This window comes from Theropithecus gelada, chromosome 15 (genome assembly GCF_003255815.1).
Source record: "Theropithecus gelada isolate Dixy chromosome 15, Tgel_1.0, whole genome shotgun sequence".
Lineage (NCBI taxonomy): Eukaryota > Metazoa > Chordata > Mammalia > Primates > Cercopithecidae > Theropithecus > Theropithecus gelada.
The window spans coordinates 85,341,971-85,359,042 of record NC_037683.1 but is presented as its reverse complement, the minus strand read 5'-3'; the positions used below and the strand labels follow the sequence as shown (position 1 = coordinate 85,359,042).

The 17,072-nt window shown below is 36.5% G+C and overlaps 1 protein-coding gene across 1 annotated transcript in view; it reads left to right on the top strand.

Moving 5' to 3' along the window:
• The window catches only part of ABHD17B (abhydrolase domain containing 17B), a 51,810-nt gene that overhangs the window by 32,469 nt on the left and 2,269 nt on the right, over positions 1 to 17,072 (top strand). The window contains exons 2-4 of the mRNA XM_025360069.1: positions 6,096 to 6,565; positions 10,892 to 11,071; positions 13,839 to 14,046. Of these exons, the coding sequence (XP_025215854.1) occupies positions 6,099 to 6,565; positions 10,892 to 11,071; positions 13,839 to 14,046 (855 nt within the window). The 5' untranslated portion in view covers positions 6,096 to 6,098. The remainder of the gene's footprint in view (positions 1 to 6,095; positions 6,566 to 10,891; positions 11,072 to 13,838; positions 14,047 to 17,072) is intronic.

Below are 17,072 nucleotides of genomic sequence, written 5' to 3'. Positions count from 1 at the left end.
TCCTCCAACTTAGTTTTTCTTTTCAAGATTGATTTGGCTGTTGTGGGTTCCTTGAGGTCCCGTATGAATTCTCTGCATTTTGTTTTTCTTGATTATAAGTGGAGGAGTCATTTTTCTTAATTATTATTATTTTCTGTAGACCTTTATGCTTTTATGTAAATTTTATAATCACTTTTGAGTTACTCAGATTTCTGCTGGAATTTTGATGGGAATTACCTTGAAATTTTCATTTTTGGAGAGTTGACATTCTCAATGCTATTAAGTCATTCTTTTCATTTTTTAATGTTCTTATTTAAAATTTTTCTGCGTAAAGGTTTTCTACATTCTATTTTATATTAATTCCTAGATAGTTGTTTTGGTTGTGAGTGCGATCTTATTTATTATTTTTTTAACTATAGTTTTAGTTGTTTAATGCTAGCTAACATTGAACTGTACCAACTTTCCCTAAGTTCATGCATTTGCCAAAATTGCTGAGAATTCTCATTTGTTTTAATACTTTCCAGATTCTTTTGGTTTTCTATCAAGGTGATTACATCATCTACCAAACATATTGTTTTGTCCCTGTATATCTGTTAAGAAAACCATGTGATTTTTTTTCTTTTGTTCGTTAATGTGAATTACTTTGGTTTAACATTGGAAGATTTATCATTCTTGTCTTTCAGTTTGATTTTGTATTTTGTATTTATATATACTTTACATGTTTCTTTTTTTTAAAGTTTTTAAGGTTTTTTTCATGCATGTTCAAAGTGAAATGGACTTACGGTTTTATTTACAGTTCTAAGTTTTGGGGTAAAGTTATAATATCTTCAGAAAGCAATTGTTGAGCAGCATTCATTTTCTGAAATAACTTCACTTAAAGTATTTTAAATGAAGGTGGTCTTTAATTTCCATTTGAAGTTCTCATGGTTATTTGCATATCCTAGCCTTTGTGCCAATTTTGTACTTTTATATTAAGAAATGCATGAATTTTGTCTAGGTTATTTATTGACACATGATATTCTTTCATTTCTAGAAACTATGTCTGTAGCTCAAAGTCCTTTTTCCTTTAGTACATTATTTTGTTTATTTTGCTTATCTCTTTCTTGTGATCAGTCTTGTCTGAGTACCCTTTCTACAAAACAATAGTTAAGAGTTTGGGTTACATAGTCATTCTGTCACATATCAGTTCCATTGATCATATTTGTGACATTAGGCAACTTATATAACTCTTCTGTGCCTCTGTTTTCTCTATTGCAAAATGGGTGTAGTAATAGTCCCTACAAGCAGAGGATTGTTGAAAGGATTAGTGTGTGACAAGTGTTTAGAATAGTGCCTGACACTTTGTAAGTGTTCAGTTAATACTATCTGCTATTAGTAGTAGTGGAAGCCTTTTCTTAAAATCAGCTGTTGGTTTTCCATTGCTTTTTGTTCTTTGTTGTGTTGATATCTGTTTTTAATTTTCTTTTTCTTGTTTCTTTGTGCTTACTCTCTCCTTAAGTTGAACACTAATATTTAAAGCTAGATTTTTGTAATGGATAATTATAACTCTTTTAGATGTGCCCTGCACTATCATTTTTCTGATGATTATGTCTGACTTATTAAGAGTCATGCTTATATTCATGCTTTTCTTCTGTGTCTTAAGCTTATCAGTATCAGTAGCATTCTCAACAAGTCAGGTACCCCAGCACATTTTTACCTCTTAAATAGTACCTCTTTTGTCAATCCTCTTCATATGCATATTCACCAAAGTTTTTATTCTGGATTTTTAGGGATATACTTTGTTGTCTTCACCCTCCTTGCTTCCATTGCTCACTTGTACAAAAAACATTGTATTAACTATTCTCCTTTATTTCTCATATCTCAGATATCTCATAGAATTCCCTTGGGGTTTGGGGGTTTTTTGTTTGTTGTTATTGTTGAGACAGGCTCTCACTCTGTAGCTCAGGCTGGAGTGTAGTGGCTTAATCACAGCTCACTGCAGCCTCGACCTCCCAGACTCAAAGCAGTCCTCCCACTCCAGCCACCCCAGTAGCTGAGACTACAGGCACACACTACCATGCCCGGCTAATTTTTGTATTTTTTATAGAGATGGAGTTTTGCCATGTTGCTCAGGCTGGTTTTGAACCCTGGGCTCAAGCAATCCTTCTATCTCGGCCTCCCAAAGTGTTGGGATTACAGGTGTGAGCCACCGTGCCTGGCCTTCCCTTGGATTTATCTCCTTTCCTCCTTGCTGGGGTTTTTCAAAGAGAGACTTGATTTGGTTAAGTCTTACAAGTTTTTGTGGGCCTGCAGATCTCTCTCTCTCTCTCTCTCTCTTTTTTTTTTTTTTTTTTGATAGAAACAATGTTTTCCTATGTTGCTTAAGTGGTCCTCCCACCTTGGCCTCCCAAAGTGCTGGGATTACAGGAGTGAGCCACCCCACCCAGCCCAGATACCTTTATCCTCATATTAAAACTGTATTTTTGTTCTGTGTACAATACTAGGTTAAAAGTTTGATTTCTTTAGCTTAAAATTATCTCTTCATTGTCTTTTGGCTTCCAGTGTTGATATTTGAAAGTCATATGTTCATCTGATCTTGTTCATTTGTAAGTAGTTTGTTGTTTTTTGGTACACTTTGAGGTGTTTCAGTCTGTTTTTCCCCCTTTAATTCTGAGAAATTCTTGGATAGTCTTATCTTTATTTTCTCCTTTATTTTTTTCCTGGAACTTCTATAGTACAGTTAGTGATATTTCTACTTCTTATTATCTATTAAATTTCCTTGTTTTCTATCTCTTAATTCCCACACACAAAAAATTCCATATTTGTAAATTACTCAGCCTGATCTTTTAGCTCACTGATGTGCTTTTCAGCTGTTACTGCTCAGGCAATCCACTGTGCCCGGCCCTACATGAGTTTTATAAGAACAAGTTGGACTTGAAATTATCTACGTTTAACAAGCTATTTCAGTTTTACATATATATAATTTATATGTAAATATATAAAATATATAATATATTATAAATAAATAATTATATATTATATATAAAATATATATTTTTTTACAGAATAAAATATTTTTCTTCAGTAACTTGCTCACACTATACTAAAATGTAGATTTGTTTGTTTTGTTTATACTTTTTGTGAAAATTTTCAGACTTATATTATTCAATTAAATTTTGAGAGTAGGTCTGTGTCGCTGCCCTATACCAGGCCTGTTTTGGAAAGTGATCATTTGCAAGCTGTTGTCATTAAATAAGCCCCAGTTATCTGACTTTTGGGCAGTGGAAGAGGGAATCATTCTGTCAGCATTAAGGAAGTGAAGCTGTCATTAAACTAGACCCTGGCACTGCAGTTTTTCTCCTTTCTGCTTCTTTCCTTTGGTGTTCATCCCCAGAAGCTTCTTCACAGCCTTATATGTGTTCAACCAGCCAGGTTTATTTCAAAAGTTGTTTATTATAGTTTATAAAAGCTTTTCTGCTAGGTGCGGTGGCTCACGCCTGTAATTCCAACAGTTTGGGCGGCCAAGGCAGGCAGATTATTTGAGGTCAGGAGTTCGAGACCAGCCTGGCCAGCATCATGAAACTCCATCTCTACTAAAAATACAAAAATTAGCTGGGCATGATGGTGTGTGCCTGTAATCCCAGCTACTGGGGAGGCTGAGGCGGGAGAATCGCTTGAACGTGGGAGGCGGAGGTTGCAGTGAGCCAAGATCGCGCCACTGCACTCCTGCCTAGGCGATAGAGTGAGACTTCGTCTCAAAAAACAATCAAAAAACAACAACAAAAGTTTTTCTGGCTAAGAGATAAGTTATAAGATTATAGTCTAGATATGTACCATTTACTTACTAAGCTTTTAAAAAGGCTATTGTGGCTCAGCAGTCAATGGTATATGAGGTCATTGGGGTTGAGAAATAACCATAGACTGATACTAAACAAATAGCATTGATATTATACCTTGTACCTCATCATCTTTCTGCAGGTCATTTCCTCCTCTGGAACAGACCCTTTGAGTCCCTTCACTTCCATCTTCTTCAACAGGCACTTTATCCTCCTGACCAGGATAGTAAATTTGTAGCCAAAGTCTATAGTAAACGTCACTAATTTATCACATATCATTGGGCGGCTAAGCCCTGCATATGCCTTAGAATCGTTCTCAGCACAACACTTCAGGAAGCCCTCAATTAAAGGTGGCAGATGACACCTAGTTGTTATTTCTGTCCTATTTCTTATTCCAACCAGAGTAAGCCATTAACTTATTCAGGCAGTATTTTGAAGGCTAAAAAGGAATAAAGGTAGAAAGCAATTAAAGCATTTCCTAATATCCAAGATGTTTTTCTGCCCTTCCCTCACCTTTTATTATTCTCTTGCCTTTTATGTTATTATACCTACCCTTGTTTCTCTCTTCCTGTGCTTTTTTCTGCTGCTGCTTATAAACACATTTATGTTGAACTTTATAGGATATATTCGATTTTTAGTGAGTGAAAAGGGCATTTTTTCCCCCAGATATTCTCAACCATTTAGTCACTCTCTCGAGTTGTTTTCATCCCACTTTTGGTATAATAATGTACTTTTTTTTTTCCTATTCTTATATTTAGATTTTTTTTTTTTTTTTGGAGAAAATTGGATGCCACCAAACCTGTAAGGTGTTGATTTTAAATGCCTTTTCCCTGGAACTAAGCAATGGCCTAATTCTGCTAAAAAGAGACAGGAGTTTGAAAAAGGACAAGATGGAAGGAAATACTGATAGAACAAACAAGTATTAATTAATTTTTTGTCCGTCAGTTAAAGTGTGATGATATGCCCATCACTCATTGTATGATAGACCTTCACTACACCAACATTTGATATTCACAACCAAGTCCTTCAGTGTAGGTATTGGCCTTGTTTACTTATGAAGAAAATGAGAGTCAAAGAGATAGTTTGCCCAAGGACATACAGCTGGTAAACGGTAAGTGTTAGAGTTAGGATTTTACCCCAGCTTCCTAACTTTAAACTTTGTACTTTTTCTCTTCCAAACATTTAGAAAAGTTTACCTTTAGTAGATTTTACCTTTTTTCCACAATAAACTTTATATTATAGCCTTTTTAGTTTGGGCAGTAATTACATACATACATGCATGCATGCATACTTAACATACACTTTAATGTTCTATAGGTTATTTGGACCACTGGCACTGTGACCAAAGTGATAGTATTCTGAGCGTGTTCTGAATCTGTGAGGGCAGTATAGCCCAGTAACATAGTGTAGTGACAGCCTGGGGTCAAATCCTGGCTCCAGCACTGCCTCATCTTGTGCGAGTTTCCTTTCTCATGCCAACTTACACAGTTGTTTTGAGAATTAAACAAAGTAATACACATAGAGCATTTGGTACAATGTCTGACAAATAGTTTCATAAATGCTATTATTATGTATTCACTTTATGCTAAATCCCTAGCTTCTCCATGAGGTTCTGAGAAGTTTTGCTGAGTTACATAGAAACTACAGACTACACTAAAGATATGTCATACCTTCAGTGTTATTTGTAAAGAAATGGCAAATATTACCTTTATCATTTTTGACATTTTTGTTAAATGAGATAATAATCACTGCTATTTGAAACCTGTCATATAGTGTTTGAGTCTGTCTGCTGGTCAGGAATATTTGCCTCACCCCAGGATTTAAAGTACCTCTAGAAAGAAGCCAAAGGCCAGGCGCGATGGCTCACGCCTATAATCCCAGCACTTTGGGAGGCCGAGATGGGTGGATCACCTGAGGTCAGGAGTTCAAGACCAGCCTGACCAACATGGAGAAACCCCCATCTCTACTAAAAATACAAAATTAACCGGGTGTAGTGGTGCATGCCTGTAATCCCAGCTACTCCAGAGGCTGAGGCAGGAGATTCTCTTGAACCGGCAGGCGGAGGTTGTGGTGAGCTGAGATCGTGCCATTGCACTCCAGCCTGGGCAACAAGAGCGAAACTCCATCTCAAAAAAAGAAAAGAAAGAAGCCAAAAATCTGTTTGGAATCATACCTAAAATAGTAATAGTCATTAACCACCAATAAAATTTACCCTTGTCTTTGTTTTAACTTTTTATTGTATGAGAATGTAGAATCTACATTCAGTTATTAAAATATTTACTATCTCCTTTTGTTTTTCAGAGCATGAATAATCTTTCATTTAGTGAACTATGTTGCCTCTTCTGCTGTCCACCTTGTCCAGGGAAAATTGCTTCAAAATTAGCATTTTTGCCACCTGATCCAACTTACACACTGATGTGTGATGAAAGCGGAAGCCGTTGGACTTTACATCTATCTGAACGAGCAGACTGGCAGTATTCTTCTAGAGAAAAAGATGCTATTGAGTGTTTCATGACTAGAACCAGTAAAGGCAACAGAATTGCCTGTATGTTTGTACGTTGCTCACCCAATGCGAAATACACTTTACTCTTCTCACATGGAAATGCTGTTGATCTTGGTCAAATGAGCAGCTTTTACATAGGACTAGGATCACGGATTAATTGTAATATATTCTCATATGATTATTCTGGATATGGTGCAAGTTCCGGGAAACCCACAGAGAAGAACCTCTATGCAGACATTGAAGCTGCTTGGCTTGCTCTTAGGACAAGGTAAATTGTAGTTGGAAATCATTTTTCATACTCGTGGTGGTTAGCTAAAAATACCATGTGTAAGAATAGAGTAAAAGCTGTTTTTATTATACATAACTGCTATATAGAGGTTATGTTTACTTTTATGTTCCTGTAATAATTAATATTTTAGACAGCAATTTTAAATTTCACATAATAGCAAAACAAAGTTTTTAAAGACAGTTTCAGGTTTGTCTACATTAATACATGTATATATGTATGATTTTTTTTTTTTCACTTAAATCCTTAGCTGGATGTCCATGGTGCATGCCTGTAGTCGTTGTTACTTAAGAGGCTAAGGCAGGGGAATCACTTGAGGCCAGGAGTTTGAGGCTGCAGTGAGCTATGATCGTGCCACTGCACTCCAGCCTCAGTGACAGAGTGAGACCTCGTCTCTTAAAAAGTTAAAAAAATAAATAAATCCAGTGACAAATATTTTGCTTTGTAAGCTTTCTTATTGGAGTGTGATATAAAAAAATGTTTATTCAAAGCTGCAGCCTTTCAAGGCAATGAGAGAAAATACTGACTTAGCTAATTATTCACTTGATCTATCATCAACAGTATGAGGCTGGATTGCTTTCTATTAAAATCCTAAGCCAAGATTTGCATTATTTTATGTGATTACTTCTTGAGAGGTACAACTTAAAGATACCTTATTGGAACTATCTTTCAAGTATTCATTCTATAAAAATGAGATTTTACTTTATATTCTTCACTGCTAAAATTGAGAGAGATGGTATCAAGTTTAAAAAAAATTTTTAGGCTGGGTGCGGTGGCTCACGCCTGTTGTCCCAGCACTTTGGGAAGCCAAGGCAGGCAAATCACAAGGTCAGGAATTTGAGACCAGCCTGGCCAACATGGTGAAACCCCCATCTCTACTAAAAATACAAAAATGTCTGGGCGCAGTGGCTCATGCCTATAATCCCAGCACTTTGGGAGGCCGAGGCAGGTGGATCACAAGGTCAGGAGTTCGAGACTAGCCTGGCCAAGATGGTGAAACCCCGTCTCTACTAAAAATACAAAAATTAGCTGGGTGCAGTGGCAGGTGCCTGTAATCCCAGCTATTTGGGAAGCTGAGGCAGGAGAATCGCTTGAACCTGGGAGGCGGAGGTTGCAGTGAGCCGAGATCATACCACTGCACTCCAGCCCAGGTGACAGAGTGAGACTCTGTTTCAAAAAAATTTAATGTTATGATAAATTGTTTAATAAAATTTTCTTACTGTTCAGTTATTCTTTGATTATATAGCAGCATACATTTTGGGGAACTAGAAATTGCATCAATCTTTTCTAGTAGCCAAGATACCTAAACGTTTTTCTTGAAAAATCACAATTTGGTAGACTTCAGTGTATTATTAGTCAGGTTAGTGTACAATAAACAGATAACCTTAATATAGGCTGTTCTTTATATTATATGAAAATAAAACATCTGACTTCCAGAATGTTTTTGACTGAACCTATAGGATATAAACAAAACTTACTCTTTCTAATTTAATGTTTAAATATTAAAGATTTGATTTAGTCAGGAAGAATTTCCTCAATTTTAATAATAATGAAGTAGTTAATAATATTAAAGATATATAAAAAATCTTTAAAATTATTTTTCCCTCCAAAGAAATGTAGTAAAGTTATGCTCTCATAGCAAAGTTCTACATAAAAGGGATTCTTGAAATCAATTGGAATTATATAAAAACATAAATATGGGGAATAAGGAAAAAAAGATGGCAAGTAGTAGGTAGAGTTGATGGGGGATGGTAAAATTATTGTCTAATTGATAAATTTAAAAACTGCTTTAAATAAAAATCTTTTTAGGTATATTGATATGAGTTACATCAGGCCTTAAAACAAACAAAACCTGAGTGCCCACTTTTTAGAGCCAGCCAGTTGAATAACGTATAATAACTGTAAGAAAGTATTATAATTAAAACAAAATAACTTTATTGAGCGATAAAGTTCACACTGTTAAAGTTTAACTTCAGTGGAATAATGAAGTTTTAAAGGGTGCTAAGTTAAAACTGATAGCCTTCATTATTAGTGCTTCCCAGTAACAAAAAAGGGTCGCTTTACTCAAACAAAACATGTTAGTATTGGGTTCAGTGTTCTGTGTCTTTGTGAAAAAAGTCCCATTTTTTAAGTGGTCAACTTACTGGTTTTTTTTTTTAATCTTGGCATTTATCAATTTGAAGAAAACTTTCAAAAATGATTTTCAGTCTTGATTAATTTTTTTAACATATTTGATAGCCAGTGTTAATGAGGAATGGGCAGATTTCACCAATAATCCCACATACTATTTTAGCACTTATATTTTAGAATTTTAGACTTCTGTTTTCTTTCATGTTGAACCCAAAATATAGTTGTAAGAGTTTCATAAGTGTAGGTACTTTAGGAGATGTAACTTCCCTGAGCCTGTGTTTCCTCATCTGTTTAATGAAGAGATTGAATTAAATGATCCCCAAGATCTTTTCCAGTTCTGGAATTCTGTCATCTAATGAAATGTGTGTGATTAGAAGACATGCCTTTTATTTTATTTACCTGATTAAAAGTTAGGACTTAAGTAACCAGGAGAGAGAAAATAAATAATGAACTTAAATAAACTTAAACTTAAATTTGTTTAATGATGTCCTTTTTGGGAAAATTGGATATCCGTAATAACTCCAATTTCTGACCTTCTGATGGACCAAAAGAAACTCAGGGCCTGGCATTCACTGTGCACCTTTCCCACAAAGTCCTTGAGCTCCTCATCTGTGGGCTTCAGAGGTAAAAAACACTGAACCTGGTAGTCAGTATACCTGAGTTCTAATTATAGAGCTGTCACCTACTGGTGACTTTGAAGGTCTGCTCATTAGGCAGCTGGAGTCTATATTAAATGGTCTCTAAACTTCTTTCTAGCTCATACTGTTAGGCAGTTGTTACTCTTGTGAGTCCCCTAATGCTTAATTGTCAGCTACCTCTGCAACTCTATCCTCAAGCATTGTCATTGCTAGCTGTAGCCCAAATTTCATGATTGCCACCAACAATACTGATATTCAGCTGACAGCAACAATGCAACCTCAAGAATTGTGGTTATGCTGCAAATGTTCATTCTCCTAATTTCTTCATTCATTTGAAATATGTGCAACTAGGTCTGTTGTAAAGAAAAAAGCTTTTCTGAGTTTGCTAATATTTAGAGTCAATTTGGAGTAGACAGAGCCCCACTTTCTGTGTCCTTTCCAAATGCTTGTGTAGTCCTGACTTGAAGAAACTATGTGGGGAGACCTGTGTTACTACCTGTATAGTTGAAATAGTATTATGCCCCTGGAAGAGAACACAGGGACAGTTTGCCTCGCTCTTTCCTGGTGAATATTCAGATTCTCAGACAGATATTTTACGTTTGCAAAAGATTTCCAAAAGAAGCTGTTGTGGTCTTAGCTGCCAGAGTGACTGCTGTCTGCCTTCTAAGTGGAAAGCTGTATTTAATGTCACTGTAACCTTGAACCCCACATTCATTAGCTCAGGTAGCACTGCACTTGGACTTGCAGTAGTTTACTTTTGGGATGATTATACTGTAGACAAGTAGCAAGCAGTTCCTTGAACATACTAGGTACCCAATAAATATTTATTGAGTCAATGAGTTTTCATCTATTTAAACCTGCAGCCATTTTAAAGGGATTAAAATAGTACCTTGAGATTTTAGCATAAAGTCTATTCATAAATAACTGGACCATGTGGTGTTTGGAATTCTTTTTTATCTTTTCAACCATTAGTCCATTTCTACAACTAAGGAAAGACAAACTTTAAGAAAAATCATAAAATCATAATTTGCCCTTGACTAAAACCATACATATAGTTTATTCATTTCATACCGTAACTATATGTAACAGTTCATCAATATGACCAGTTTTGGAAATTAAAATGAGCTGCTCCTGATGTGTGGAGAAATAAATAATTTTTCTTACATTGAACAGAAAATAAATATGACCTATTCATTCAACATCAGTTCATTAAAATATTAGTGATATGCCCCAAGCTCAGTCAACAGTATGCTAGGTTGAAATACTATAGTGTAATAAATTATTTAATAAATTTATTTCTTAAGATTGAAATTTTAAAATACCTCAGCAATTATTTTTCCAAAAGATGAAATAGAAACACATGAAATACACTGATGATACAGACTTTATTGTAATGTTAAAAATAACAGTAATAGCCAAGAAACTTAAATTTAAAAAATGGATTAGTTGACATTGTCTTATTCTAAGATCAAATCCTTTGGAATGATGGAACATTTCATGCCACTCCAACTTTTTTGTTTTTAATGCCTGAACTTTGTAGATATGGCATTCGCCCTGAAAATGTGATTATATATGGCCAAAGTATAGGGACAGTACCGTCTGTGGATCTTGCTGCTCGATATGAGAGTGCTGCTGTTATTCTTCATTCTCCTCTGACCTCGGGAATGCGAGTTGCCTTTCCTGACACCAAGAAGACCTACTGTTTTGATGCATTCCCAAAGTAAGTAGCAGTGTTCAAAATAGTTCAATTCCAAGAAACTTAGGAATTTTTTCATCATTTAAAGTATTCATGACATCACTCAACCATAAGTTTCTATTTTCCATATATTAGCACATGTACATTATGAAAAATTAATTTATAAAGAGGGTATTAGCTGGTGACCAGTCAGAAGGCTGAAATGTTTGAGGAGTGGTAATCCAGATGAAAATTGCTGAGGGCCTTACACCTCAGGTGGTGGCACTAGTATTGGAGACAAGGGAATGAGTTTGAAAGATAAATTTGACAGAACTGAGTGTCAGACTTGGACATAGGATGCTAAAGAGAAAAACTTGAACATGACTACCATGTTTCTGCCTTGAGGTGCTAATGGATGGTGCCATCCAGTGAAACACTTGATATTAGAGAAGAACAAGTAGAGGTTAAAATGAGTAAATATCTGATTAATGATATCTAATTTACAAAAGTGAATTGAAAAAAGTTGAATCTTAAATTAACTAGATTAGTAAGTGTTGCTGCCACAAAACCCGCCAACATACTTAGATGTATTTGAAAGAAAAGTAGCTACTTCTCCTTCATGCTTTTCAAGACAGGAGGTAGTTCCCACCTACTCTTCATAGTTGGAAAAAATTAATGGACTATTTTTCTCAAAGAAGTAGAAGACAAGAAATAAGCTGGCAAATTTTAGTTTTCTTTCCTTTCTCCAATTGGCAACAATACAAAGGATTTTTTTGTGAATGGCCGATGGGCCTAAGGCAAAGTCATCACATGGTTCTTTATAAAGAATAGCAAAGATTATTTTAAAAACACATTATTTTCATCACTAGCCAGTAATGGATCACTTTAGTAGGGAAAGTATGTGAACACATGATCTTATCACAAGGGCAAACTGGGCGTGTTTGGGTTTTTATTTTGTTTTGGGTTTGTTTTTGTTTCAGGTAATGTAGGTATAGGCATTACACTGCCTCTGTCTAGCTGAATGGTAAAAATGATAGGGATGTATCTGAGTATCCCTATATCAGTGTTGTTGCCAACTTATATCTCTGTCTAGCTCCCTCTTTCATTTCTGGTGCACCAACAGAGAGCAACACTAAAAATAAACTGTTTGGCCAGGCACAGTGGCTCACGCCTGTAATCCCAGCACTTTCAGAGGCCGTGGTGGGTGGATCACTTGAGGCCAGGAGTTCGAGACCAGCCTGGCCAACATGGTGAAACCCTGTCTCCACTAAAATTACAAAAATTAGCCAGGCGTGGTGATGCACGCCTGTAATCCCAGCTACTCGGGAGGCTGAGGCATGAGAATCCCTTGAACCTGGGAGACAGAGATGGCAGTGAACCAAGATGGTGCCACTGCACTTCAACCTGGGTGACAGAGCAAGACCCTGTCTCAAAAAATAAAAATAAACTGTTTGAAAAAGATAATATATTTCTTTTTTTATTCAAGTTTTAATTCCTCTACCGCTGAACCTCTTTCTGACAGCAGATAGTAAACCCAAGTATTTATTCTTACCAAATGCAGCCTTAGATTATTTCATTGATGGTTTTTTCCTTGTCACAATTCCATTTTCATTTTATGTTATTTATAATATCTTTCTCTAAGGGTTCTTAAAAAGAATTGTTTGTCTGTGTAGTTTCTGTCTCCTCCAAGTTGCCAAGTGTTTTTTTTTTTAAAAAGTGTTTGTTTTGATTCCTGTGTTATTTGAAGTGTTCTCCTCTCATGTCTGATAACTTTTGGTTGCCTGCTTATATGTAAGTAAAGGAACTGATCAACTTTTTACTCTTACATATAAGCTGGCAATCAAGATTTAGCAGATCAACTAAAGGGCTGCTCTGATATAATCTCCAAAGAAGGCTCTTTCTAAAAGTCCCTCCTGGAGGACAGTGGCCTGACTACCAGCATTCTGGGAGCCACATAGGGAAAATGGGTTCATAGTAGCCAGTATGTAAATGCATATGTGTCCGTTGTCTCTATGATACCTCTGTTCTAAACTCTGGGAGTCTTCTAGTCCACAGACATTCCAGTCTTAGGGGCAGACAGTTTCCGGGTATATGAACAGGCAAAAGGAACTGGGAAGGGGAGGCTAACTTTCTTACACAGACTTTGAAAAAATCCTGTATATTTCAGTCACCCCCTTCATCACCATGGTAATTCCTTAACTTTCTGGGGTATTCTGTGGTATAAATTGGTTTCGTTCATCACTTTATGGTCTATCTGCCTAAAATTGTGTTTTCTTCTCTCCTTTTGATAAATTATTTCACACATTAATCTTTCCAGCTCCAACATTTTATTATATTTTAGTACATTCTCTTTGTTTTTGTATCTTTATCCTCAAACAAGAACAAAAACATAAAACATTTTGCTATCATTTTAGTAGGAGACTAGGAGAAAGAATATAGTGAGTGCAAAAAGTGAAATTAGCGCATACTTGAAATGGTTCTTAAGTTTTCTCCTCTTCTGGACACCTAAGTTTCTCTGTGCCAAAAGTCAACATTGTAGAAAGGTACAGTAGAGTGACGAGAGCATTGAGTGATTCCAGCAAAACCATCAAAACAAGTGCATGAAAATAACTTCCTCAGATAATCTTAAGGTAGGGATTATGTAAAAGGCAATTTTTGAATCTTACTGGAAATTCAAGAGACGTTCTTACCTTCTGAACTGATTCGTACAATTCTCATATTTGAATTACCTGTCTGATACAGCACAAGAATATTTATGTTCCTTTACATAGTTAATTTATTGCATTTTTTTCCCCTTCCTTTTTCCCTGCAGCATTGACAAAATCTCTAAGATAACCTCTCCAGTATTAATAATTCATGGGACTGAAGACGAAGTCATTGACTTTTCACATGGCCTCGCGTTGTTTGAACGTTGCCAAAGACCTGTGGAGCCTCTCTGGGTTGAAGGAGCAGGTCACAATGATGTGGAACTGTATGGACAGTATCTTGAAAGGTTGAAACAGTTTGTGTCACAGGAACTGGTAAATTTGTAAAATATTCTGTAAATTTGCTACTGGGTTTTCCTTTCTTGCTGAACTGCACTCTTTGGTAACTAACATAAAACCTGAAGGTTTTGTTTGCAAATCATGTCAGTTGCCTTCATAAATGTACAGGTAATGATTTGTTAACAGACTTAATGAAGGTTTTAATTACCAGAACTAAGAACTGGAAATAACAGTACCATGCAGTCAGGCTGTGTAATTTATATTTTTTCTGTGAATTTTTTTTTAACATCAAGATGAGTACTGTATGAGATTTTAATTCTATAAAATCAAATGCTGTAAAAGTATTGCCAAATGCTTTTGCATACTAGAAACAAATTTATAAATATTTTTAAAACATCTCAATGTACTAAATCTTATCCTGGAATACAACTGTAATATTCTTTTGAAGAAAGCTATGTATCTAAAGCAATTTAAGTACTCATAATAGAATGAACTGTAAAAGAGATTTAAAACCATGCAAGTTCACTAGAATTAACCTAAACCCTGTTGTACAGGGATAGAGGTTTAAAGATATTTTATTGTAAAATACATTGAATTTTCTCTATACTCTGATTACATACATTTATCCTTTAAAAAAGATGTAAATCTTAATTTTTATGCCATCTGTTAATTTACCAATGAGTTACCTTGTAAATGAGAAGTCATGATAGCACTGAATTTTAACTAGTTTTGACTTCTAAGTTTGGTACTGTGAGGCAACTACTTAAAATTTTCATGCTGGTTATTTAAAAGGCATTTAGAGATTTCAAGAATGATTTTGTATGCAATGTTTTAAATTTTGACTGATCTCATAGTCTCATAGAATTGCAGTAGTCTTCATTGTATGAAATCCTGAAAGTCCATGAGTTGATCTTAAAGACCACAAACAGACTGGCTATCTGATCCCTTTTCACTGGCTATTTTTTTTTTCATTTTTTGAGACGGAGTCTTGCTCTGTCGCTGAGGCTGGAGTGCAGTGGTGCAATCTTGGCTCACTGCAACCTCTGCCTCCCAGGTTCAAGTGATTCTCCTGCCTCAGCCTCCCGAGTAGCTGGGATTACAGATGCCCACCACCACGCCTGGCTAATTTTTGTATTTTTAGTAGAGTCAGGGTTTTGCCATGTTGATCAAGCTGGTCTCGAACTCCTGACCTCATGATCTGCCCTCCTCGGCCTCCCAAAGTGTTGGAATTACAGGCATGAGCCACCGCGCCTGGCCCACTTTGGCTATTTTTAAAGATAGGACCTGTTGTTTTGGATTACTATCTGAGAATTTCATGGATTCACTCCTGGGTATAGGAGATAAGAATACATTTAATTCATAACTTTTATATTAACCAATATAGTAAAACAATAAAGCTCACACATACAAAAACTAAGTTGCCTTTCCTTGAATGAACCCTGCCTGAATAAAACAATGAAAGAAAAATAAAAATAAAAATAAAAAATTAATGGTATGTAGTCTAATTTGTAAATGAATGAATATGGAAATAATACACACTGTGGATATATTTTAAGGCCTTATGTAGTTTTAATTGTTCTGCTTGTTCCGTGGTTATGTCTAAGACTATAGTATACGATTCTCTTCAAAGTATATCAAGTATTGTGAATGCTTTGGTTCAGATGTGTCAAATTAACAGTAAAACAACAAATATACCACTGACCTGTGCTTATTTGCCTTTTTCCATGCTCCCCACGCCCACACTAGAAAGCGTGAAAAGAAAAAAAATTACCCTTCGTTTTTATAGGACATAGTTTGAAAACTTTTAAAATTATATCATCACTTCTTTTGGAGAGGTCTTTCTTTCTCAAGATTGTCTTGTAACCTATACAGTTTATTCTTTGTACAGCATACAACCCAGGGCTTAGCTAAATGTTTTATTTGATTACCTAGGGAAATCTAAATATTGATTCTATTTATTCAGTGTTCATTCATTCAACGATAGTTATTGAATGTATAAATCATGCAAAACCCTGTGCTAGGTAAAGACATACTGTGTCCTCATAGATTTCATGGTATAGCTAAGGAGACAGGCACCTCATTGCCCAAATATTACTATTTTAATAAGGACTGAAGGAGGTTTGTAAGGTATTGTAACAGGTAAAAGGTACTTTTGGGAGGGGAACGTGGGGAGCAGGACAAGGAAGAGTCACAGAGAAGTGGTATTTCAGCTAAGTTTTGACGGATAACTAAGAATTGGGTAGACCTGGGTGACCCAGGAGAAGCATTCCTGGCTGAGGGGGATGAATAATATATGGAAGCCTAGAGGAAGGAAGGTGCAGTTAAATATGAGGACTGGGCTGGGCTCGGTAGCTCACACCTGTAATCCCAGCACTTTGGGAGACTGAGGCAGGTGGATCATGAGGTCAGGAAATCGAGACCATTCTGGCTAACACGGTGAAACCCTGTCTCTACTAAAAACACAAAAAATTAGCGGGGCGTGGTGGCATGCGCCTGTAGTCCCAGCTACTCGAGAGGCTGAGGCAAGAGAATCACTTGAACCCTGGAGGTGGAGGTTGCAGTGAGCCGAGATCGCACCACTGCACTCCAGCCTGGGCAACAGAGCAAGACTCCGTCTCAAAAAAAAAAAAAGTTTGGCCTAGGAATGAGGCTGCTAATTAGGAACACAATTACAGATGGCATCGTGAACCCTACCTAGTCTTTATCCTAGAAACAAACAGGAAGCCATTGATAGAAAAGGAAACAGCACTTGTCAAGAGTATAGATGAAAAAATCTGATGGCCGGGCGCGGTGGCTCAAGCCTGTAATCCCAGCACTTTGGGAGGCCGAGGCGGGTGGATCACGAGGTCAGGAGATCGAGACTATCCTGGCTAACATGGTGAAACCCCGTCTCTACTAAAAATACAAAAAACTAGCCGGGCGTGGTGGCGGGCGCCTGTAGTCTCAGCTACTTGGGAGGCTGAGGCGGGAGAATGGCGTGAACCCGGGAGGCGGAGCTTGCAGTGAGGAGATCACGCCACTGCACTCCAGCCTGGGAGACACAGCGAGACTCCGTCTCAAAA